We start from the raw sequence: 25,916 nt of genomic DNA, 5'->3' as shown, positions 1-25,916 counted from the left end.
AACAGTTTATGGGTATGTGAAGCTTCTAGCCTGAGCCAGCAGTAAATCCTCCAAAAAAAAAAAAAAAAACAGGCAGCACACACAGATCTCTGGCTAAATTGCTGAATAGAAGCCGAAATGGTTAGCAGTCATGTGTCCCTGGTCTCATAGAATGCCGCTGCAGCGTCTTCTTATCAGTGTCTTCTGGCTGTGTGCAGGTCATTAGGAAGATATAAAAAAAAGTGAAGAGTGAGACAAGAGGAAGAGGGGGCTGATCGGTAACCTGCACACTGCCTGAACACATAGAAATCTGGAAAATACTGCAGCCAACCAGCATTACATGTGACAGTGCTCCTAGGGAGCCTGTTATTTCCATTCAACTAGAGTTATGTGCGCTGCAGGATTATTATTGCTGTACTTGTGGTCATACCTTCTTGTATCTTCCTCCCGACGCCCCCATTCAGCCCCACTCCAGCACCTGTTTACAGTCAAATGTGGCACGCTGGATAGGGGCGGGGGGGGGAGGAGGGTTATACTGCCTGCTGACTGGCTGTGGATGGAAGGGAAGAGGAGCTCCACATATCAGCCCGCCCATCCCCGACTTTAGAGCTTCGATTTGATGGCTCTGCTCCACTCACTCCCACTGTCACTGAGGCTGCGGATGTTCACACTGCTGCAGGCCCTGCTAAGCTGTCATCTGGGGACAGAACTGGGGATAGACTTGGTCCGGGGACAGTGTCCTCAGTCCGGTGATGTCTGGTCACCCTATAATAGAGGGGAAATCTTCCAAAGGGTTCTGGTGATGTGGGGGTCCCCAAGGAATTTGCAGGGACTTCCTCCAATTTCCTGTTTGACTAAGGGGGGGGGGGGGAATCTCCTCAATGGGACACAGATGGTGAAAAAAAAAATCTAAGAGGGGTTATAATCCTCCCTTGCTCTATCCAACATGAAAAACAAAAATTGCCTATAGTTCTACTTTAAGCTTTAAAGTCTAATTATACTCTTTAAAAAAAAAAAAAAAAATAGGGTGCCCCCATCTCCCACCTTATATTCATAAACCATTGCGCTTTAGTCTAGGGAGGTATAAAGTAATTAATTACTTATTTATCACACCTGCAGGATTCCTTGGCAAGTCCAGGGTGGATGACTGGTCCCACAAAGCCACTCTTCGAGTCTGCCCCATTTTTATATATTTAGAATTATTTTTACTTTATATTCTGATTATAGATCTAGGTTTGTTCCAAGCATGTTTGAATCCACCTATTGTTGACTGACTCACTACCTCTGCTGGAAGTCTTTTCTAAGCATCAGCTACTTATTTAGTAAAATATTACTTTCTAAGATTAATTTTGATTTTTCCTCTTGCTAGTCTGAGGTCATGTCCTGTGTTCTTGATCTTGGCTTAATGTTTAAAATGCTGCCCTTTTATACCCTTGATGTATTTAAAGATTATACCCTTGATGTACTTAAAGATTTCAGTCATGTCTCCCCTTCCCCTTCTTTCCTCCAGACTGTACATATTAAGTTCATGAATTTCCTGAACTCTCCTGGTCATTTAGCCAAATAATGCAGTGTAAGCAACCTTCAGGTCCTTCGCTGTGCCTGATCATGTCAAGGGGCATACCCACATTCTTGGAGAGAAGTAAGGAAGACTTATGTCTGTCATTGGAGCAAGGAATAAGGTAAGTATTGCTCTGCTTTATGACCCTCCCACCCCCCAGACTAAAGAGCAGTGATTCATTAATATACAGGGGCACTCTTCATGGAAGAATAGGAAAAAAAAAAAGTCGGAATCAAAGGCCAGTCCCATCAAAGTCATGTCAACAGCCTTTCCTTCATTTGCATTCTTCGATCACCTCTATAGTCTGGATCTGAACCTGGGACCTCTGCAGTGTCTGGCTGTAGCTCTTTTCACTGTACCACCTGAGATGCTGGACAGCTCCTTGCCTGTGCTCTTGGACAGCCTTGCCATGTATCTGGTGAACCTCAAACTCTGCTCCTCCGTGAACGTCCTGATTTAAGCCAGTTTTCTGCTGCTGTCCTTATCTTGCCTACCACTCGCTATCAACCTTTGGCTTGTTCATGGACTATGCTTCCATCTGATCCCATCCAGCTACTACCTGTTAGTGACCTTGGCTTGTTCATCGACTACGCCTCTCTCTCATCCCATTGAGCTACTGCTTGTTTTTAAACTTTTGGCATGTTTATTGACTACACTTCTGCTTGTTCCTTATGTGCTTCCTCTGTTGCTTGACCCCCACTTGCTTTTTCTCACTGGGCAATCCAGAGGGCTACAACCTGGCATTAACACAAAGCAAAACGCATATCCACCATAAGGAGCTCTAGTTTAGACTGGCTAGTTCTTAGACACTGTGCTTTATGTGAGCCTGTGGGGGATCTCCTTGTATATTACAGCACCTGAATAATCGGAAACCTACAGCCACTGACCATCACAATAGTGTAGATAGCAATATGCACTATCCATTAAAAGGGTTACCCTAGTGTCTGAGAAAGAAGTAATGCTGCCCACAAGCGTAAAAATTATCAAAGCAAATATAAAACAGTATTTCAATATATATATTTCAGCACCATGCCCTAGTCTGGTTAAATGTAGTTTTTGACTCTGCTGTACACAGCGGCAATTTGTTTTTTGGGACTGGTGGTTGATTGCTTCTGCCTGCCTCTGGAAGAAGCTTTCAGAAATAGAGTAGAAATGTCAGCCATTAGGCTATAAATATTTATCTGACTATATTTATATGCCCACAAAGTGGCTGAGGATAAGATAAATGTTTGGGAATCTTGTTCAGTTCACACTCTCCTGGGGTCTCTGGCCTGGGAAGTAGTTGTGTTACTGAGGAGCTGATAGGCCTCAGCATGCACCTGTCTCAGGGCTTGGAGGAACCTGGATTTAAAGAGAAGGCCCCTATTTCACTGGAGAGTGTTGCATGGAAGCTGGTTAGAGACTGCTATCCTTGGACATTGATTGTGAGTAGGACTTTTTTGCCTAGGACTCCAGGTGTGCCTGTGCTCTGTGGGTTATATGCTAGAGGTTGCTGCAGAAACTGTGACTGCTTTTCCAAAATCTCAGATGGACTGGCTATCCCCTCTTCCTCCAGCAATATTTAAGACTACTGCTAAATAATTTTTGCTTGAGAATCGGTCCTCCCGCACCTCCTGGCCTTTTCGGAGTATTATGCACCCCTCTTCCCTCTCTCCTGTTTAAGTACAGCATTAAATCTACAAAAAGACTTTCCCTAGACTGAGCCTGTGTTTGTCAGTGTGCTCTGGAACTGCTACCTGGCCTGGCAGCGTCTGAACAGATAAGACAGACCTGAGTCATTTTCAATGGCCCTCCAGGGGTGAGCGCTACATATCATCACATAGTAATTTGTTCAAGTCAATAATCAGAGGTTTAAATTAGAGTTACTTTTTTTTAGGCTTACCTTCATTTGACTCATCATTCACTGCATTCCCAGAATGCTCCGCTTCCTCTGGTAATGTTGGGGAATCACGTATCCTTAGTGATTCGTCCTCCATAGAGCCTTCGGCACTCATGCTGTCCCTGTATGAAAGAAAATGTGATGCAATGGATAACCAATTTCGAAATACTGATTTTTACAGCATATTTTATCAAGAGAACACATTTCACATTTCACAACTAACCGACAAAGAAATTACGAAAATGTGGTTGAAATAAAGTAATATACTGCGTATAACTTCCGGGAATAAATTTGATGTAGCAAAGATCGAAGACTGAAATTCCCTGGACGATATCTAAGGAGTGGCTGGTCTTTTCCAGGAGCCTCCACAAGGTGGTTTAGATGTTATGGCACAGAATTCACAGGGTATGCCTCTAGGGTTTGCCACAATCAACTTTCAAAGCCCATACCTTATCAGAATTGTGATGTATGCCAATCCAGCTTGTTTGCAACCACAATTTAGACCACTAGCAAACAATGATCATATTCTGAGCACATAGTTCCTGTTTTCCTAGAATGAATGTTTTGTGCCACCACTTTCTTCCTCAGTTGGCTGGCAAGGTTGATATCTCACTAACCCCTAACACCCATAAACATAGACACCCACCCTGTGTTTGTGCAAGTGCACAGACAACCAACAAGCAGAAGAGTAATACACTACTAGCAGTTCTAGGTGTATAGATCCAGTGTAGGTGAACTGTAAGTGCACAGTAAAAAAAATGTACAAACTGAGAAGCAATAGTTAAATATGACCTGGCTAGATTGCACTGGTAGCATTGCAGTCTAGGACATTTTATCATAAACAGGAATGTGTTCCACCCCATCATTAACGCCACCCTGACCTGCTTTCGCGGGCCCTGCAGGAAAGCCTCACTTTCATCGCTACATGGACCCCTTACCCCTGTTCGTAACAATCCTGTCTTCCCTCCGGGTCTGTCTAGCTCCTTCCTGCGGGAAGAATTCCCGAATGAAAGTCTGGAAGTGCGCTCCTTCATACAAAGGGGAAGGCTACTTTCTTTGCCACAACTAGCTGCCAGGTCTTTTACACGTTCTTTCCCCTCCTGGTCGCACAGACAGCTACACAACTTCCTTGCCTCTCCACCCATGGCGGGCCAATGGACAAGAGAGCTCTCCCCATTTGAGGCTTTGTGTACCAGACGGTCACCACAATCCCATACTATATCGTACATTTACGCGATCCTCTTGGCGGATTCCCAGCACCCTGAGGATATGGCCCGCAAGGCTTGGGAATATGACTTGCAGATTTCCCTCACTGACGAGGACTGGGAAACTGTCAATGAATACATACACAAGAGTTCCCTTAACACCTCTGTCCAGGAAAACGCATACAAAATACGGAGCAGGTGGTATAGGACCCCTACACTTCTCCACAGGTTTTATCCCAGCTGCTCCAAACTCTGCTGGCGGTGCAATCAAGAGGATGGGTCTCTATTGCACATATGGTGGAGCTGTCACCTCCTTCAGCCTCTCTGGAAGGTGGTCCACGAGATCACTTGCTGAATCACCTCCTACACTCTAGACTTCACACCTGCCCAATACTTGCTTCACCATACGTTCCTGCCCAAACGCCACTACCTCAAGTCCTTAGCTATGCATATGGTTAACGCCGCCAGGATGTGCATTCCCATACATTGGAAATCTACGCACGTTCCAACTCCGGCGGAATGGTTCTCTAGAATTAATAAAACGGAGGAGATGGAGGAACTAATTCTCACACCCCAGGATAGAATACACAAATTTCATGCCACTTGGTTGTGCTGGTCTGCTTTTAAATCCTCTCTGTCGTACATGGAGGTAAAGGGGACTGTCCCACCTGAATAGGCTGGACTGCTCCGCATGGCTGGTGGATCCGGGCGCTCTGGGGGGGGGGGGGAGCGGCTGGGGCATGCACCTCCCCCCACACCTTTCCTCTTTTCCCCTCCGCTTTTGTACACTCCTATAGTTTTCCCCCTGTCCCTTTCGGACCTTCCCCCCCATTCCTTTTCACCTCCCGGTCCTCTCCCCCTTCCCCCCTTCTTTCTCCCTTTTTTTTTTCTCTCTCTCTCTTCTCCCTGTCTTCCTTTCTTGTTCTTTCCCTTGCCCTGCTGGTTCTAATGTGTTGGAGAGCCCGACTGTGATCGACCCTATGGGCGAGTCGGGCTGCTCCACTCCTGTATAAGTATGGCTATCGGTACTCTGATTGTTACCCTAATGGACACTATAAGTGTCCCATGCTATGGTCTTTTATACTTGACTTGTCAGTATACAACATGTTGCTGGTACATATTTGTAAACCAAAAGAGGAAAAAAAAAAAAGAAAAAACTTTTGTGTTATATTCTCATGCGCTCATTAGAGCAAATGTTTGTAAACTTCCCTTTTTCTTACTCTTTAATAAACTATTTTGATGGACAAAAAAAAAAACAGGAATGTGTTATTGACAGTCAGCAAGATAATGTATGGATATTATACCAGTCCTGCTACCCAAAGCCATTGGCTATATTGACTATGCAGTAATCCCACCCTAATTTTGAGTAATGCTCTATAACTCAGAAATTATCAAATAAAATTAGGTCATACACAGTGCACAAAGCAGAAACAAGACCTGTAACCAGGCAGCCTTAGGGGATTTACTAAAACGGGAGCACTTCGAATCTGGTGTAGCTGTGCATGGTAGCCAATCAGATTCTAACTACAGCTTGTTCAATTAGGCTTTGACAATAAAACATGGAAGCTGATTGGTTTCTATGCAGAGCTGCACCAGATTTTGCAAGCTCAAATTTTAGTAAATCTCCCCCACAGTTACAAGCTGCATGCAGTCAGTTCCTTATTGTGGCTAGAAGGTGACATGCGTACTCACCTAGTAAGAGTGTGCCCAGCCTATAGTGGAAGATACCAGAGTGCAGAATTGGTAGGCTTCCATGGGAGGTGCTTGGGTGCTGCTGGTTCTTTCCCCACTCTTTCCTCCCCTCACAGACATTTCTTGGGAAGTTGGTACATTTTACCCCCTATTAAAAATGATAGAGAATGGAATGCCATATGTAGCAATATTTCTAGGCCTTGAGCCTGATGTGGGTCTGTCATTGTTACCGGTGACACCTCCAACACATTTAGGTTGTGAACCCAAGTGTGAGAATGGAGACATTGACTACTCCGGCATCTTTGGTTGGTTTTTTTTATTGTATTTTGGGGATGGGAGAAGGGAATGAGTGGGATACTCCTCTGGCTCAACTAGGTTAACTGGGACTTTATACAAAAATGCCGGTTGGCGCTGTCTTGACGCCAGCTGAATGCCAAGCAGCGCTTCCTGATGCTTGAAAATACTGCTTTGCTGAACTAGTGATGGAACCTCGACTTTAACTTGTTTGTTAACTCAGAAGATCCAGGACTGTAGAACTCTTGACTCCTGACACTCGATTTAGCTCAAAAGTCACTGAACAGCTCCCTCCAACCCTTCACTGGCTGAGGTAGCTCCTTGTCTCTGCTTGTGCTGCTGCAACTCTTAACTCTGTACACTGCACACTGTACACATTAGCTCTTCAGGGCCCAACCTCTGGCGCCCCCTTTTAATACGTCAGGGTCCTCTGACTAGGTACCCCCGTTACAGCTAGCTGATTCCTGGATCCCTGGAACCTTCCCTGGAGTGGTCCCCTCTACACTTGGCAGGACCCTAGGGGCAGTTCACAGTACTCAGGACCTTGGCAGGCTTTCCTGGAAGTGAACCCTTCTTCCTCCACTGGTCCTTTGCACACCAGATGCCCTCTGCAGCTCACCTCAGCATTCTCCGGATTCCCAGGCAGCCACCCGGAACACCCGATCCTTCTGACAGGAGGAGAGACCGCCGTACTCTCCCTCCTGGGACTCTGCTTCCCGCCAAAGATGCTGCATCATGCGTTCCCTCAAAACTTATACCCACTCCCAGAATCCTCTGCGGCAGAATCTGCCTTCTGGGATAGATACCCCCTGGGGTCTGAATGTGTCTCTGATTGGATTTCCTCCACTGCCCAATAATAATCCTCTCATGGAGCCAGTGGGGAGACTCCCCTCTCAGCAGACACACCTGGGAGACATGACAGCCAGCTGAAATCATGGCCCTGCTGTTAGGCAGCCAAGGCCCACTATGCTTTTTACCTAGCACCTACCTGTAGGGTGCTACACATAGAAATAGAAGACCATTTTAAAGATATTTTTGCAAAGGCAATGCTGAAGCAAACCGTAATTGGTACATAGATAATACACATTTCAACAGAGTAATTAATACCCTGTTTGCAGGTAGTTCACAGGTAAGTGTGAGAGATGAACTCCAATGTCTTTAGAACACCCTAAAAACCAGGAACTTGGAGCTGCTATTCTGTGTTAACCTCCCTGTCAGTATGATTCTTTTGGATTTTAGGTGCTGAAAGCGGTACCATTATTTTGCATGTAATTCTTGTGAATGAGCAGCCCAAACCAACTGTATACATTATATATATATATATATATATATATATACACACACACACACACACACATAAAAAGTGCAGTAAAACTGCAGGAAAGGGCACTGGGGGGCAAACTAATATGATTTTTTATTTTTTTTTGAATAGTATCAGTGTGTTTGGTGTGTTCTTACATTTGAATTTGCCGCCGGTTCCACCCCCCTGCGAACGTCACGTCGCAGGAGACAGAAGACGGGGCACAGAGAGGATCGGAAGGAAGATCCACCGCGAGACACCGCCGGGACACATCGCTGGATCCCGGTGACAAGGTAAGTAACCCTGCTTACAGGATCCAGCAATGCTTCTGGCGGTACCCAGAGTGTGGCTCGGGGTTACCGCTTTTGGCTCTGAAATTTAACCCCGATCCACACTCGGGAATACCACTAAGAAGGTTAAGACCCTGAGACAATGCTGCTTTAGTACATAAGTATTCATAGAGATATGTATTCCTTTTAAAAGGAGTAGAGGAGAAAGTTTTTCTTGCAGCTGTATATTCTATGTGAACCCTTTGGAATGATATGGATTTCTGCACAAATTGGTCATAAAATGTGATCTGATCATCAACTAAGTCACAACAATAGACAATCACAGTCTGCTTAAAGTAATAACACACAAAGAATGAAATGTTGCCATGTTTTTATTGAACACACCATGTAAACATTCACAGTGCAGGTGGAAAAAGTATGTGAACCCCTAGACTAATGACATCTCCAAGAGCTAATTTGAGTGAGATGTCAGCCAACTGGAGTCCAATCAATGAGATGAGATTGGAGGTGTTGGTTACAGCTGCCCTATAAAAAACACACACCAGTTCTGGGTTTGCTTTTCACAAGAAGCATTGCCTGATGTGAATGATGCCTCACACAAAAGAGCTCTCAGAAGACCTACGATTAAGAATTGTTGACTTGCATAAAGCTGGAAAGAGTTATAAAAGTATCTCCAAAAGCCTTGCTGTTCATCGGTCCACGGTAAGACAAATTGTCTATAAAAGGAGAAAGTTCAGCACTGCAGCTACTCTCCCTAGGAGTGGCTGTCCTGTAAAGATGACTGCAAGAGCACAGCGCAGACTGCTCAATGAGGTGAAGAAGAATCCTAGAGTGTCAGCTAAAGACTTACAAAAGTCACTGGCAAATGCTAACATCCCTGTTAGCGAATCTACAATATGTAAAAGACTAAACAAGAATGGATTTCATGGGAGGATACCACAGAGGAAGCCACTGCTGTCCAAACAAAACATTACTGCACGTTTGCAGTTTGCACAAGAGCACCTGGATGTTCCACAGCAGTACTGGCAAAATATTCTGTGGACAGATGAAACCAAAGTTGAGTTGTTTGGAAAAAAACACACAACACTATGTGTGGCGAAAAAGAGGCACAGCACACCAACATCAAAACCTCATCCCAACTGTGAAGTAAGGTGGTGGGGGCATCATGGTTTGGGGCTGCTTTGCTGCGTCAGGGCCTGGACGGATTGCTATTATCGAAGGAAAAATGAATTCCAAAGTTTATCAAGACATTTTGATGGAGAACTTAAGGCCATCTGTCTACCAGCTGAAGCTCAACAGAAGATGGGTGTTGCAACAGGACAATGACCCAAAGCATAGAAGTAAATCAACAACAGAATGGCTTAAACAGAAGAAAATACGCCTTCTGAAGTGGCCCAGTCAGAGTCCTGACCTCAACCCGATTGAGATGCTGTGGCATGAGCTCAAGAAAGTGATTCACACAAGACATCCCAAGAATATTGCTGAACTGAAACAGTTCTGTAAAGGGGAATGGTCAAGAATTACTCCTGACCGTTGTGCACGTCTGATCTGCAACTATAGGAAACGTTTGGTTGAAGTTATTGCTGCCAAAGGAGGTTCAACCAGTTATTAAATCCAAGGGTTCACATACTTTTTCCACCTGCACTGTGAATGTTTACATGGTGTGTTCAATAAAACAGGACAACATTTCATGCTTTGCGTGTTATTAGTTTAAGCAGACTGTGATTGTCTATTGTTGTGACTTAGATGATGATCAGATCACATTTTATGACCAATTTGTGCAGAAATCCATATCATTCCAAAGGGTTCACATACTTTTTCTTGGAGCTGTAAAATCAGATAAATATGGTTAGGCTTAGTGAGTGAATAATAAGATAAAAAAGAACAAGATAAAATGTTGGCTTTGGTGGGGGGGGGGGGTGTTTATGCTGGTCAAAATGTGATTGCGTAAGGTTTAGAGATATAATCTCTAAACAAACTGCAGATACTGCAAGTTTTGTGGTCAGTGTAAATCGGGACAGCAGCTACAGATTAGAGGGGGAGATTTACTAAAACTGGTGCACTCAGAATCTGGTGCAGATGTGCATGGTAGCCAATCAGCTTCTAACCTGAGCTTGTTCAGTTAATCTTAGACAATAAAACCTGGAAGCTGATTGTTTTTTATGCAGAAGTGAGTCTGATTTTGCACGCTCTAACTTTAGTAAATAAACCCCCAGGGGGGTAAATTTACTAAAACTGGTGCACTCAGAATCTGGTGCAGCTGTGCATGGTAGCCAATTAGCTGATTGGTTTACTGTGCAGAAGTGAGCCTGATTTTGAACTCTACAGCTATAGTAAATAAACCCCATTAGGTCATAGTCTCCAAAATAATACATCTTTTTCAGCCACTATACACATATTGGAAACAAACCACAGTGTTTTAGGGTTGCTTCAGTCTCCATAACTGAAACATAAACCTCTAAAAAGAAAGGGTTATGACAAGCATTGCTGCAGTGGTTCTGAATGAAATGTCAGGTTTATTTTTTTCAAATATCAGGGAAGCCTCCTATAGCTAGATGTTCCTTTTTGGTGATGAAAGTGCTGGCAGTGGCCATTTTGTAATAGGCTCTGACAAACAGACAGTATTTGCAATTTACAAAGCCTGCGTATGTATTTTGCAAAGTCTTAATATGTTTATTAATCCTTAAAAGAGAAGTAGGAGTTTATCAAAAGAAGAAAAAAATTCTACTCATCTAGATGGATTCAGAATCGATCCACAGCTGCATCTATCTCCGCAGCCTCTACACTGTGAACTGAGCGATCAAACACAGCTGATCAATTAGTTCACCCCTCTGCTTCGTTAGTCACCAGCTCTGTTCTTTGTCCCTCCAGCACTCACTGGAGTGCTGAGATGTGCAGAGGCTGGCTCAGTCTTCCAGTGGCTTCTTGAGAGGCTGAGCCAGCTGCTGGTCCAAGCTGCTAGGTGAAGCCAGACTGTAAGGCCAGGATCGATCCAGCGTCTGGACCGGCTGTGTGAAGTCAACCGATAGCAGGCTTTAGCCCACTGTTGGCTGAAAATGGGTCACAGGAGTGCATAAGGAACTCACAGGATATATCAAGAGTTGTAGTTTAAAAGGGTATCTTCTCCAACTTGGTACGTAGACCATTTACCCAGTGACGCAACAGTCCTCATGTGAGCTCAAAGGGTTTTTAGATCTGGGAGCTGCCTTTTTATATCATAGTGAAATTAAAAACATACATCTACTAATATAACAGACTTCTCAGTTTGTTCTCAGATTGGAACAAAAAGACTTAATTTGACCAAAAGGTAAAAAGACAAGAATTCTAGCATGAACAGATAATTCTAGCAAGATTGCCCACCCTTTGCAGCTTTAACAGCTTCAACATTTCTGGGAAGGCTGTCCACAAGGTTTAGGAATGTGTCAATGGGAATGTTTGATCATTCTTCCAGAAGCGCGTTTGTGAGGTCAGAAACTGATGTTGGAGAGAAGACCTGGCTTGCAGTCTCTACTCTAATTAAACACACACATCATAGGTTGAACTGGATGGACTGATGTCTTTTTTCAACCTCACTAACTATGTAACTATGTAACTATCTCAAAGTTCTATTGCGTTGAGGTCAGGACTCTGTGCAGGCTAGTCAACTTCCTCCACCCCAGTCTGGCTCATCCAAGTCTTTATAGGCCTCGCTGTGTGCACTGCTCCAAATCATTTGGTGGAGGGGAAATATGGTGTGGGGTTGTTTTTAAGGGGTTGGGCTTGGCCCCTTAGTTCCAGTGAAGGGAATTCTTAAGGCATCAGCATAACAAAATATTTTGGACAATCTCATGCTCCTAACTTTGTGGGAACAGTTTGGGGATGGCCCTTTCTTGTTCCATAATCACTGCACACTAGTGCACAAAGCAAGGTCCATAAAAGGCATACATGAGCGAATTTCGGGTGGAGGAACTTGACTGGCCTGCACAGAGTTCTGACCTCCATCCGATAGAACACCAGTTGGATGAATTAGAGCAGAGACTGCGAGCCAAGCCTTCTCATCCACATCAGTGCCTGACCTTACAAATGTGCTTCTGGAATGACAAACATTCCCATAGACACACTTCTAAACTTTGTAGGAAGCCTTCCCAGAGGTGTTGAAAAGGTTATAGCTGCAAAACGGGGGGGGGGGGGGGTAACTCAATATTAAACCCTATGACAGTGGTCAGCAACCTTTTTTCACTTAAAGGCCAGATTTATTATATGTGAAAAATTGGAGATAAGAATAATAATCCTAACATAGTATTAATAACAGTACAGGTTTACCTCACTTTAAAGGTGCTTCACTAATACAAAGCCAGTTCACGCTGAGGGACCATGCAGGTTCACTCCCTCAAGGCTCTGGCATCACTGCAAGGTCTGCATTAGAATAGTGTAAAAACACAAGCCCTGTTTAAAGCCCCGTACACACGCAAAGATTATCGGCCGACCGATCGTCCGTCTTTTGTCCAGAGTTGTGTTTTGTTGGTTGGAATGTGCCTAGACTGCACACAAATTTTCTCGCCCAACAAAATTCTACTTCAGAAGTGATGTCATGTGTTGGGTTGCTTTCTTTGTGTTCTTTCTTCACTGAGCATGCCGAGACTTGCTCATCAGATTTTTCCCTGTCGAAATCTGTACTGACTGCACGAAAATCGGCGTTGTGTTGACGGCCAACAAAAATTTTATAGTCTGCACACCAGATTTTTTTTGGGCCGAAAAGTTGGTTGTCGGAAGCATCATACTAACAAGCCGAAAATCGGCAGATCGGTTGTCGGACGAAAATTAACTGCCAATTTTCGACGCGTGTGTACGGGGCTTAAGACACTGGCCAGTGGAATAGCAACTATTCAGTCTTTCCAGCCTTAGGACCCTTTAACTTGTGGTGGAGTGCTGACTCTCCAATGAAAACATTTGTAGTCCATAGAGTAGGTGAATCAAATACCTTTTGGCAGATGTCTTCATGGCAGACAGAGTTAACAAACAGCAGCCTATTAAAACATAGTACTGTAGTGGCCATAGACCTCTTACCACACTAGTGATTTAGTGAAGTCTTTCTAGGTGTAGCACGTTCCCTGACCGCTGCTCCTTCAGTTAGGATGGAGATGGATAAAGAGTAGACTGCAGATTCTTTAGAATCTCTTTTGGCTCTACTCTTTATTTCTCTGCCACTAAAGCGCACTCTGCACAGCACAGCTAACAGTCTAGTAACTCTCCAACAACAGTCTGAACCCCACGCCTGAACCCCACAGCTTGATTCACAACAGCAAGTGACTAGGGGCTCTTTGGAACTCTCTACCCCTGGCTCAGCACACAACACCTCTCTCTCTCTCTTTTGCAGCCCAGTCCCCTTTCCTTGGTTACTACCATGTGATCCCACAGCAGGCTTCACAGCAGCAACCCCTGTATATAGGCTCCTAGCTGTTTTAGTCATGCAAACCTGAGCTCTCTCCCAGATCTCACAAAGCACAGTAGAAATCCTCCCTGTCCAATTGCTAGGTGTAGGCTTTTTCCTAGGCTGTGGTAGCAGCCAGTCAGCATCCCCTTCTGCTCTCCCAACTCTGTGCATGGTCCATCTCCTGCAGGGAGATAGCAAATAGTTGTCATAGGGAGAATTGTTCTGCCAAGTGGCTTAAAGGGGCCAGTGTTTCATTTAACTATTCCATAAAAACGAAATGTATTAAAAAAATGAAAAAAAAAAAAATGTAATTTAATCAAGCAAAAAATACTTTTATGGCCTCATCCAAATCAAAAAGAGAGAAAAGCCTTAGGTATAAACTGGAGACAAACATCTCTAGTATCCTACTATAGCGGCAACAGAACGGAGAAATAACACAGTCTTTATTATACAAAGTTAAAATGAGTAAAAATAGAAAATATCCAGCCCCAAACAAATGGGGAGGAATTCAATACTTTCCATGAACTGTAAATAGCTCATGAATGATCCATATAATTAATCATGTGCATACAAGGAAATACAATCCATAGGTTGATATGTATTGTAAGCTGCTGTCTGTATGGTCAACATTTCACTAACAGTTTGGCTTCCTCAGGACCCAAACACAGAAGCAACCGATTGTCAGCAAGCACAGACAGCCGATCATCCACTCCTACAATGCCTCGGGAGGGAAGAGGGGTACCGCCAGCAAGTGCCCACCCAATGCGCCCAAAAGAAGGGACAACATCAAAGGCTTTGGACTTAATAGCCCTCAACGACTGATGGTAACAGAGGCCCAAAAGGATAACTGCTTCAAAGATGGTACATTTTCATGCCCAGTAACCCAGAATTGGCATCCACTATGATTTATTAATTAGAGCACCATATGGTCTGTCTAAACTAAAGAATTTAATACAGGGACCAGAAGGAGACCGGTTCACTTTAAATATGTATAAGATTGTATCAGCAGTGCCATCAGTATTAATCCTCCATAGGGCTAGAGATGGAATTTGAATATTAGCAAAGCCGTCTGCACCCAGCCGCCATCACAAAGCCAACCTAATTTTAATACTTTGTGTCACTGACCCAGAACAAACATGCTGCCTGTAAATGCAAACTTACTAATGTGAATTCATGTTTCATTCCATGATCTAAAATGCACTGAACTCCGCTGAAAAATATGACCAACAACCATCTTGCATTCTAAAAAGAAAGGATCAGGAATAGCAATTTTAAATATTTCTCTTAAAGCGAGGTTTCTTTATTAAAAAAATAGTCTAAAAATGTAAAATGTTAGTCTTTAGGGTACATAAATTATATAATGTAAAAACTGCATGGATATCATCAAGTAAAAGGAAAATATTTTAAAAGGTAGACTTGACTATATAACTGCAAGAAAGGTTTCTCTTTTTCTTCTACAGGCGTGTTTCTTTGAAAGAAAATTGCAAGTAAAGCAGGTGTAGGTCTGACCAGTAGGAATGTGTGAAGGAAATAAGATACGTGCTGAAATAGAAAGAGCATACGTATGTAGATAATTACATTCGCTTACCTTTTTCTGGGGTTACAGCAAAGAAATATTCTTCTTTCATTACCAAATCTAAATGCTGTTGTTTGACCTCTGGGAACAGAGCAATTCTCTAGCAAACTTGTAGCTCTACAGAAATGAGGAAGTGACGAGTTTTCCTTCCCTTTATTTAAATACAATAAAATGGGTGTTTGCACCGGGTTAAACAGCTCTTCTCACATTACTTTTACTTCAATGATTGCAAACAGGCACATAGAGTAGAAAGAAACAGATCCTGGCTGAGATATCATTGCCTTAAAGTGGAAGTAAAGTCTTATTTTTTAATTGTACCTACAGGTAAGCCTATAACAATGCTTATTTGTAGGTACTGTGAATATCTCCTAAAACTTGCAAAGTTTGGGAGATATTTGGAGTGCATGCAGCTGACAAAATCATCGGCGCATGGGCTCTGAAGGTCCGACTTACTGTGCCTGACCTTCAGAGCCTGCGTCGTAAATGGTGGCTCCTGCACATGCCGTCATTGCATGCCAATCACAGTGCCGGAGCCTGCAAACCTAGAAGAAAGACCGGGTAAGATGTCAACTGTCTCAGTGGTGTGTGGGCACTGCTGGAGGGCTTCGTTCTAAGGTGAGTATTCCATAATGAGCTAGTATGCGATGCATGCTAGCTCATTATGCCCTTGTCTTACAGGATTTTTTCCCTGAGGTTTACAACCTCTTTAATTATCCCTTTCTCAAACCTAATGACCCATTGCCTTCAAAATCTTTGGCCTTCTTTCCTCTAAAAGTGTTCACTCTTGGATGTGACATGTAGGCCTTGATTATTAAAACAGAGGTATAATACACACCTGGTATTAAGAGATGGGATTACTTTAAAGTAGTTCTGAAGGCTCACTGTATCTGAGCACCAAAATATACTATTTAACTCATTTTTAACTATGGGTGTATCAGTGATTCAACTCCAAAATGTGCCACATCCCTAGTTTTGGATGCAAACATAGAAACCCCCCTAATGTAGGCACTTCAATCAAATAACAGATACATTCATAAAAACAAGTTTTCTTTATAAATCCCTTTGAACCATCCAGCCCACCTGACACTCTAGGTTCAGACATAGTGAATACACCTTTAAGAAAAACACTGACACAGTAAAAAAGAGTTTTAATGTTTACTCAATGAATAAACAAATGAAAATATGTCAGTCGGTTAAACCCCGCATAAACTATCAAGGTTTTAATAAGACTGACACAGAAAACAGCAGATAAACAGAATATTATTATATCAGGGAACAGTATTCAACACAATATTCTTATATTCTGTAAGTATATAGATATTCTCTACTGTAGCAAAGCAATACTCAAGTTAAAGAAGAGTTCTGAGCTAATCTATACCATCAGTATTCTAATTAAAGCTATGGCAATACAACTAGAACATGTCCCCTTTAAGAGCAACTATGCAACAATGTCCCTCCCCTTAGCAAGGCCTTGCTATGTTCTTCACCGGCAGTTGGAGCTCATACAAGACAATTTCCACCGTGGTTTAATATAGCAAGATGATAAATTGTAATCCTAAGGGGTCTGGTATCTGCTTCAATGTTCGTTTTCAGTGTAAAGATGGAATGTATACTTGCAGTCTGGACCAGAAACAGGCACCCTCTCACCAACTCTGATGTCCATCTGTGAGGGCCCTATGGAACAGGCGATGCAGTCCCCCTAACCCTGGCATCTGGAAAACTTGCTGTGCTCTGCTGCCCTAGGATACTCAGCTGACCTCCACTTCTCTCTCAGCGTTACTGCAAAGACATCTGCAGTGTAGCGACAGACTCGACCTCTGCTCCGCTGAGGCCGAGTTCTGCAAGCGGGTCTGGCCTCATGCAGTAGGCCGCAATTTTTTGTCTCACACACACTCAGCAGGCTGATGTGCACACGATGGGTCCCAGGAGCAAGAGAGTTCAAATCTGTGTAGCAGATAGTTTTATAACTCCTCCCATGATGCTCCACTCCCCCTTTGCTTCCTGGAAATAGTTTCCTGAGCAATCCAAGCTCATGATCAGCACTCTGTAAAAGACTACAGCTCCCACAATGCCAATCTTCCAGTTCCTGGAAGATGACGAGTCCATTATTTAAAAGGAGAACAGGAATGCTATCCAACCAACAAAAGATAAGTCGGTACTACCATAAACATGGTAGTCCGGAACCGGCTACATCCTCCCCCCCCCCCCCACTTGAATGTCTTTGGCCCCCGAACACAGGGAGAACTTTTATTAAACCAAACCTACTGTATAATAGTTCAGAAAGGAATTAGAATGACAACTTGCCTAGTTAGAACCTACAGTAGCTAATAACTGATAGAAGAATTTTCAGACAACAAACTATACAAAGTGTCAGGAAAGTTGAGTCTCTCACAACAGGCCAGTAACAAGTTAGTGGCCCACCTAGTAGTGTCAGAAGGTGGAACAGGGTCATCCTCTACCAAAGGCTCGGTAGAAGAGGCTAAAGCTTGAGCAGGGCATTGAGCAGTTGAAATGAGTTCATCCGAGCTCTCCCCAAGGGTATCTGTGCTGCCACGCAGCTTTAACTGTCTAGCAGTTGTTATTACATGTTATGTTATGCTATGTTATTGGTATCTTCCTAGCACCCCTGTTGTTTCTGGCTAGATGGTTTCTCCCATCTCCATTTTCCTGCTGTATTTACCATTTTGTTTAGTTGTTATGAGGAGACTGCAGAGTGTGGAAGCTGTGTAACTTCATTGTAAATTTATCTATGGAAAAGCCTCTATGTTTATGCCTTTGCTAACTTGAAGCATAAAGAAGCATTGGAGAACACCTCTGGAGTCTTTATTCATTGAGTAAACTATCTGTTAAAGCCATCATTCAACCTGCTGCACACATTTACAGACTGGGGATCTACAAGAGGGTCACAGGTACAATCGATGCTGAGACAGAACAGTAAATTTACAGGAGTACACAGCTTCAGAGAGTAAATTTACAGGAATACACAGCTTCAGAGAGTAAATTTACATGAAGAATTCATCACAGGTATCTCTGCAGCTTAAGAAAAGTAAATTTCCAAGACTCTGCAGCTTCAGAACAGTAAGTACCACACTTGTCTGTGAGTCACCAGAAGCATTACTCTGCATATGAAACCAGCCACCTACTGAATGCTTCATTACTGTTACAGCCTTCTGAGGTGATCCAGTTTGAACTAGTTCCAGCAATAGCTAGCTATTGTATCAAATACCCAGCACCTCAGCCAGCCTGCTTAATAACAGAAGTCACTACCTACAGAGCTGAGCTCTGGCAGATTTCTAACAAGACACCAGAAATACAGTACTTATTATGTCTGACAGAGATCTCACAGAATTACCTGCATTTAGTCAAGATAAAGCAGACTCCTTACTTCATTCTGCTCGTCCTGTCAGAGCCCCTCACCCATCCTTGAAGGCAAGGGAGGTTTATGAAGCAAGTAAGGAAGAAACATCTAGTAACCTGACTGCATTATGGGAAAAGACTTTAAGTTGTATAACAGCCACTAATGAAACTAGCAACAATTCTGAGCAATTGAACACTGCTCTCTCAAGGGTTAAGAAGGCATTTGAGAATTATAAAAGACTTTCTGAGAAGTACTATTCTCTATTGTCACATTCCAACATAGAGGAAGCTGCATTGGAATTAAAGGACTTTACTTCTACTGACCAGCAGAGGCATAGCACATATCTTGAAGCAAAGGCACAGATAGAAGGGAGATTGGCACAGATATATGAGACTATATCCTGTAACTCTGCTTCTTCCAGACACTCAGGAAAATCTTCTAGGTCTGCCCGCTCATATCATAAATCTTCTTCTAAGTCATTGCGGTCCTGCTCTATAAGGTCAATACTGAGCGACCAAATTCTCAAAGCTCGCCAAAAGGTTGCAGTAGCCCAGGTTCAAGCCGCCTGCTCTGAAAAAGAAGCAGCCTTCAAGGCAGAAGCTAAACGAATACAAGCAGAAACAGAGGCTCAGCTAGAAATTCTTCAGAAGAACAGAGAAAAGGAAGTAGCTTTAGCAGAGTTATCTGTCTTGGAACAAGCCCTATTGGAAGAAGAAGGAGCAGCTTGTACCAGCTTAGCTGCTTGTCAAGACCCTGTTGAAAGGACCCTACAGTATGTCCTAACTCAGAACCACGACAATACAGTCCCACCTACAGTTGGAGATTCTTCTCATAATCATCCAGCAAGTGGATCAGAAGGCAATGTGTCGCCAAAGCAAGCTGGTCAACTAGACGCACCTACTAACAGAGACCCTCCACAACTACCGCATGTCACAAAATCAAGTGAATCAACCTACGCAGCTCATGTGCCACCACAACCCTATGTGCATAGAGATTACAAGGGCACAGCAGAAGACTACAGAATGAATTCTATACCCCCTTTGATACAGCTCTCTTTGACTTCAAATGCTCAGAGACCTTCAGTCGACAGACCCTTACCTAAATTAAACCCATCTGCAACACATTTCTCTCTACCTACCAACCAACATCATATACCAACCATGGTCCAAGACGGCGCACCATCAGTATCCCCTGTGGCTATAAAAACTGAAAGCACTGACATTGCAGAGTTCAGCAAGTATATGATTCGACGAGAGTTGATTACAACTGGACTGTCTAGATTTGATGACCGCCCAGAGAACTACAGGAGTTGGAGATCTACATTTAAGGCGGTAACCAAGAACTTGGACATTGATCCTCAAGCAGAACTTGACTTACTAATAAAGTGGTTGGGGCATCAATCTTCAGAACAAGTAAAGAGACTTAAATCTGTCTACATTTATAACTTTAAAGCAGGCCTTGATGCTGCCTGGGAACGTCTAGAACAAGACTATGGGAGCCCCGAAGTCATTGAATCTGCCTTATTCCAGAGACTAAACGACTTTCCTAAAATCTCTGTTAAGGACAATCATAAGCTTAGAGAGTTAGGTGACCTCCTTCAAGAACTTGAAATTGCTAAGTTAGATCCTAGTTTACCAGGTCTTAGCTATTTAGACACTGCTCAGGGAGTAAATCCTATTGTAGCAAAGTTGCCTAGTCATCTTCAGGGAAAGTGGACTAGTGTAGGATCAAAGTATAAGTATGAGCATCGTGTTTCCTTCCCTCCCTTTTCTTATTTTTCAGAGTTCGTGCGGAAGGTTGCAAGATCCAAGAATGACCCAAGCTTCTTCTATCCAGATACAACCACCATTCCTTTAAGTACTTCAAGGGGTATTGCCACCAACAGTAAATTCAAGGATTTAAGGCATCCTATTGCCGTGAGGAAGACTGCAATAGCATCCAACGTCTTAGCTACAGACATTAAAGCTAGCAATCTTAATCAACAGTGTCCTATTCATAATGCGCCACACTCTCTCTCCAAATGTCGTGCATTTAAGGACAAGCCTATTGAAGAACGCAAGTCATTTCTCAAAGAGCATAATATCTGTTTTAAGTGTTGTGCATCCTCCGATCATTTAGCTAGAGACTGTAAGATCGCCATCAGATGTTCTCTCTGCAACAGTGCCAAACATGTGGACGCTCTTCATTCAGACCTGTTCAAAAGGAAACCTTCACCCGGCAGCAACCCCAAGACTACATCAGATGATGGCGGGGAGAGAACTGAGCAATATGCCGACCCCGTAACCACAAGGTGTACAGAGGTATGTGGAGAAGGGCTTCATAGCAAGTCTTGTAGCAAGATATGTCTTGTAAGAGTTTTTCCTGAAGGATGTCCACAAAAATCCATAAAAATGTATGCCATACTCGATGATCAGAGCAATCGCTCATTGGCCAGTACAGAATTCTTTGACCTATTCAACATTCAAGGAGAGACCTGGTCCTATACCTTGCAGACATGTGCAGGAAAGGTCAATACTTCTGGAAGAAGAGCCCATGGCTTCATAGTCGCATCAGAATATGATAACACAGAGTTTTCTCTTCCAACGCTAATCGAATGTGATCAGCTACCGAACAACAGAGAAGAAATCCCCACACCAGAGGTTGCACGTCATCACCCTCATTTGAGCCACATTGCTAACTACATTCCACCACTTAACAAGGATGTTAAGATTTTGATTCTACTAGGGAGAGACATTCCTAGAGTTCATAAAATAAGAGAGTTATGTAACGGTCCAGATGATGCTCCTCAAGCCCAGAAACTCGATCTTGGATGGGTGATAATAGGAGAAGTCTGTTTAGACCAATCTCACAAGCTCTTGGATGTAGCTTCCTACAAAACGAATGTTACCTGTCAATTGATGAAATGTCCATCGCATTATTATGTGAAGGAAAGACTTGATTTCAAAAACGAAGTTCCATATCAAGCACTTCAAAGTATTAACTGTAAGCTCACTTCTCAAAAGGACTTTGGTGATTCAGTGTACCAGACTACTTGTGATGACAACAAGATTGCTCCTTCAGTCGAAGACAAGGAGTTCATCAAGATTATGGATGAAGAGTTCTTCAAGGACAATTCCAACAGTTGGGTAGCTCCAGTACCCTTCCGAGTACCAAGGCTTACTCTCCCTAACAATCGAGAACAAGCTTTAACCAGATTTGCTGCACTGAAGAAAACTCTCCGTAACAAACCTGAGAAGCGAGAGCACTTTCTAGCATTCATGCAGAAGATTTTAGTACCAGCAGTTGTCCTCACACAAACCATTTGGTTTTCAGGACCCAAGTTTTTAATGGACCAGTCTTCTACAAACTCAGAAGAAGATATCGATTTCCGCCTGGAGGATCCAGATACTGATCCGGAAATCCGGCCTGAAGTTGTAGCATTGAGTTCCAACATCTGCTCAAGAAGAAATTTGGAGGATGAAGATGACTCCACAGATATGGGGGATGGAGCTGATGAATGGATGCAGGCCAAGACTCTGGTTAAGCCTCCGGACCAGCTGGAACTCAGCGAGGCTGAACTTAAGGAGAAATTCGCTCGTATCCTGACTACAAACAACCCTCATGCCCCCCAGAACATTGTGAGGTACAGTTTTAAGGAACGGGCCTACAAACCCATTAGCATCGTGGACCAGCTGGCCGTACACTTCTCCCTGGAAGGAAACATGCCACGCGAAGACTCTGATGAAGCGCGGCGACAGATGGCGAAGTTGGGAGTCATTGAAGAGACTCAGACCAACGACTCCACAGAGCCAAGAGACAAAGATACAGATGGGAAGTCTGACGCTCAGGCTAGTGAAGAATGGACAGAAGGTGAGGAAATATCATCCAGGAACAAGGAGAGAAAACTGACCAACCAGTTCAATTATAGCGAGAGAGCGTCCCAGAGCATTAACAAACCCCTGCGGGAGCGAGCTTCTCAGACAGAGCCACCTCCAAGGGCCACCTTCTCCGCCACTGCAAACCTGTGGAAATTCAACCCACCACACGCTTCACACATGGGCGGAGCATGGGAACGTATGATTGGGATGGCAAGGCGCATACTGGATTCTATGTTGCTTGATGTGAGTTCTTCACGTCTTACCCATGAAGTACTTACTACATTCCTTGCTGAGGTCGCAGCAATAATCAACTCAAGACCGCTGACAGCTGTATCCACAGACCCAGAATGTCCAACTGTTTTAACTCCAGCTGCATTATTGAGTCGGAAAATTGGACAGATCCCAGCGCCAAAGAGCATTTTTGATGAAAAGGACATATACAAACGTCAATGGAGATACGCTCAATACCTTGCAGATTGTTTCTGGGACAGATAGAGGAGGGAATACCTCACACTTCTTCAAGGACGTAAAAAGTGGCATACCCAGAAGCCTAACTTAAAGGAAGGAGACCTGGTTCTTCTAAAAGAAAAGCAAACCAATCGGATCCAGTGGCCAGTTGGAGTTATTTCAAAGGCCATTGCTAGTGATGATGGAAAGGTCCGAAGTGTGGAAGTCAGGATTGTAAAGAACGGGAGCCCAAAAACCTTCCTGAGACCAGTCACTGAGACAGTCCTAATTATGCCTGCTTCCAAAAATTCTGATTCAGTGTTATGTGAAGGAGTCACTTAGATCTCTAGCGTAGTTAGCTTAGAGGAGAGGGCTACATAGCATTCTACTGTATGCAATGTTAATTGTATGTTTATGGAAAATAATTGTGTAGTGGTATCTCACGATACCAGGCGGGGAGTGTGCTGCCACGCAGCTTTAACTGTCTAGCAGTTGTTATTACATGTTATGTTATGCTATGTTATTGGTATCTTCCTAGCACCCCTGCTGTTTCTGGCTAGATGGTTTCTCCCATCTCCATTTTCCTGCTGTATCTACCATTTTGTTTAGTTGTTATGAGGAGACTGCAGAGTGTGGAAGCTGTGTAACTTCATTGTAAATTTATCTATGGAAAAGCCTCTATGTTTATGCCTTTGCTAACTTGAAGCATAAAGAAGCATTGGAGAACACCTCTGGAGTCTTTATTCATTGAGTAAACTATCTGTTAAAGCCATCATTCAACCTGCTGCACACATTTACAGACTGGGGATCTACAAGAGGGTCACAGGTACAATCGATGCTGAGACAGAACAGTATCATATGTGAGTCTCTTAGGTGGATGGATCTCCCGTCGAAGTCTGGAGTACATGTGTTCAGTAGATTTGGGTTCATATCCCTGGCTCCAAGAACTACACCCAGGTCATGGTTCTTCCAACCCATTAGATATTGCTTCACCTTCATTGCACAGAGGTAAAATTGGATCTTCTCCAACACTGGGTAGCTCAGAATTATCCAATGAGGGTACAACTGGATTCTCTTTGGCACTGGGTAGCTTAGGATTATCAGTGGGCTCTAGCTTAACTTCTACAATGCCTCTGCCAGGAGATTATATTATATTATATTCTCTCCACTTCATTCCACTGTCGCTCCACACTCACAGGTGAGCATGGCATCTGAACATCCTGTACTGAAGGCCGAAAAACTTTAAAGGTATTTTCCAGTGGTAAGAACAGTGGGTCCAGGTATGTCAGAGAAGTATGGGAAAAGGGGACTGGAAAATAAGGAAGAAGAAACAAGAATATCTGGGAAATGGGGATTTACATGTGCCTCTCAAACAACTTAAATTATATAAAGAGTAATTATATAAAAAAGTATCAAAAGGAGTCATATCATATTTATATTACAAACATATACATTGTCACAATAATCATTGCGGTACAGTTGTCCCAGAAGGGTAGTACATAAATGAAAGACCAAGGAGGGTGAGAGGGGAAAGACCCTCTCAGAGGGGTTGCAAAAACAGGGCTCACTGGGTAATGTGTGCAAAAAGATACTTTATTGAAGCGGTGCAGTACAAAAACGAATAAATTCACATAATCAAGTAAAAACTACACATCAGTGGTGTAATACATGTAGTGTGAAGCCGACCCCTTGGATCAGTGTGGGTGGTAAATGCTGCTTGACAGCACCACCCTAGACCAGCACTCCACCTAGTGCAGGGACCCTATCTATAGCTGTACTATGGGAGAAGAGTGATATGTTCATGAAAAACTGTGAATCACTACCTCAATCCCTGAAAGCCAGGATGTCTCCGAGTGCCAAAGATGCAGTCTCAAAGTATAGGAAGTGGGTCTCATATGACCCAGTGCTCTGTCACAGTGAAGAGACAGAATATGGCTAAAAGCTATGTGTGCAACTAAGGACATATGGTCACCGAGAGTGGCAGATACACTGTATTTCACTACTGCCAGTGGGTTGGTAACAGATGGAGGGAACGGTGGAGGCACAGAATGGCCACTCTTTAGGAGTTCACAGATACCCTGTGATGATCTAACCCAGTCCTGTGAGCACCAACGTGCTGTAGATGAAAAGTCACTCTAGACCATGAGAAGTTGCGAAAGACCGTTGAGCAAGTTATGTCACGGCATATTTTCGGAGCAGGTTTGGGAAGTTCGGGGGGGAGGAGGGTGGGATGTGATTCCTACGGGGAGAGGAGAGTAGGGATTCCCGGGTTGGGGAGATGTTTCTCTCAAAGGAAAGTGCGCCACCTGTCCTGCCACGTGAGGTTGGTTATGACCCGGATCGTTAACTGTGGGGTATGAGGGGGCTATATGTCTGTGATCCACCCAGCAACAAAAGCTCAGTAACTGTCCAGTAACGGGTATGAATAATAGACCTTACCGACAGCTCCTCCTCTTGATTTCCCGACAGATCGGAGTGAAGTCCTCGATCCCTTTTCCGGTCATACTCACTGCAGGTGGTGTGTTGACTCTCCCCATTTGATGAAGGACTATGCGTCCTGTTGAATCGTTCTTAGGCTACTTCGCCTATCCCGTTTCCCCCCGAGGAGAACGATGTTTGCGGGTCTGTTTCCCTGAAGCATCTTCAGGGAAACGTGTTGATCCAGCAATAGACTCATTTATGTACTACCCTTCTGGGACAACTGTACCGCGATGATTATTGTGACAATGTATATGTTTGTAATATAAATATGATATGACTCCTTTGATACATTAATAAAAATGTTTTGATACTTTTTTATATAATTTAAGTTGTTTGAGAGGCACATGTAAAACCCCATTTCCGAGATATGCTTGTTTCTTCTTCCTTATTGTCCAGTCCCCTTTTCCCATACTTCTCTGACATATCTGGACCCACTGTTCTTACCATAACCATTTTAGGGGAAGGTGCCATTACATTTATTTTTTGGTGGCCATTTTCTCCTCACACAATCTGTATTTTCCAGTGGTGGAGTCCACAGCCAATCCAGACATTTCTTCTTCATCGCTCTCTTCTCTCTCTTCTTG

At 43.5% G+C, this 25,916-nt stretch overlaps 2 protein-coding genes across 2 annotated transcripts in view; one reads left to right on the top strand and one right to left on the bottom strand.

The window, feature by feature from the left end:
- Positions 1-15,302, bottom strand: part of SNX20 (sorting nexin 20) — a 59,056-nt gene extending 43,754 nt beyond the window's left edge. The window contains exons 1-2 of the mRNA XM_082270602.1: positions 15,202-15,302; positions 3,423-3,541 (exon numbers count right to left, since the gene is read on the bottom strand). Coding sequence (XP_082126728.1) covers positions 3,423-3,534 — 112 coding nt within the window. The 5' untranslated portion in view covers positions 3,535-3,541; positions 15,202-15,302. The remainder of the gene's footprint in view (positions 1-3,422; positions 3,542-15,201) is intronic.
- A 3,211-nt stretch (positions 15,303-18,513) lies between these two features.
- Positions 18,514-20,363, top strand: LOC309565609 (uncharacterized protein; the record flags this gene model as incomplete). The annotated part of the gene is made up of 2 exons (XM_082270563.1): positions 18,514-19,931; positions 20,330-20,363. 2 exons carry the CDS (start codon positions 18,514-18,516, stop codon positions 20,361-20,363), a joined length of 1,452 nt encoding a protein of 483 aa, XP_082126689.1.
- Between the last annotated feature and the right edge of the window lie 5,553 nt (positions 20,364-25,916).

The sequence above is a fragment of the Pelophylax lessonae genome (assembly GCF_965119305.1).
Source record: "Pelophylax lessonae genome assembly, chromosome: 10".
Lineage (NCBI taxonomy): Eukaryota > Metazoa > Chordata > Amphibia > Anura > Ranidae > Pelophylax > Pelophylax lessonae.
The sequence above is the reverse complement of the archived record's forward strand: the minus strand, read 5'-3'. Positions and strand labels throughout refer to the sequence as shown.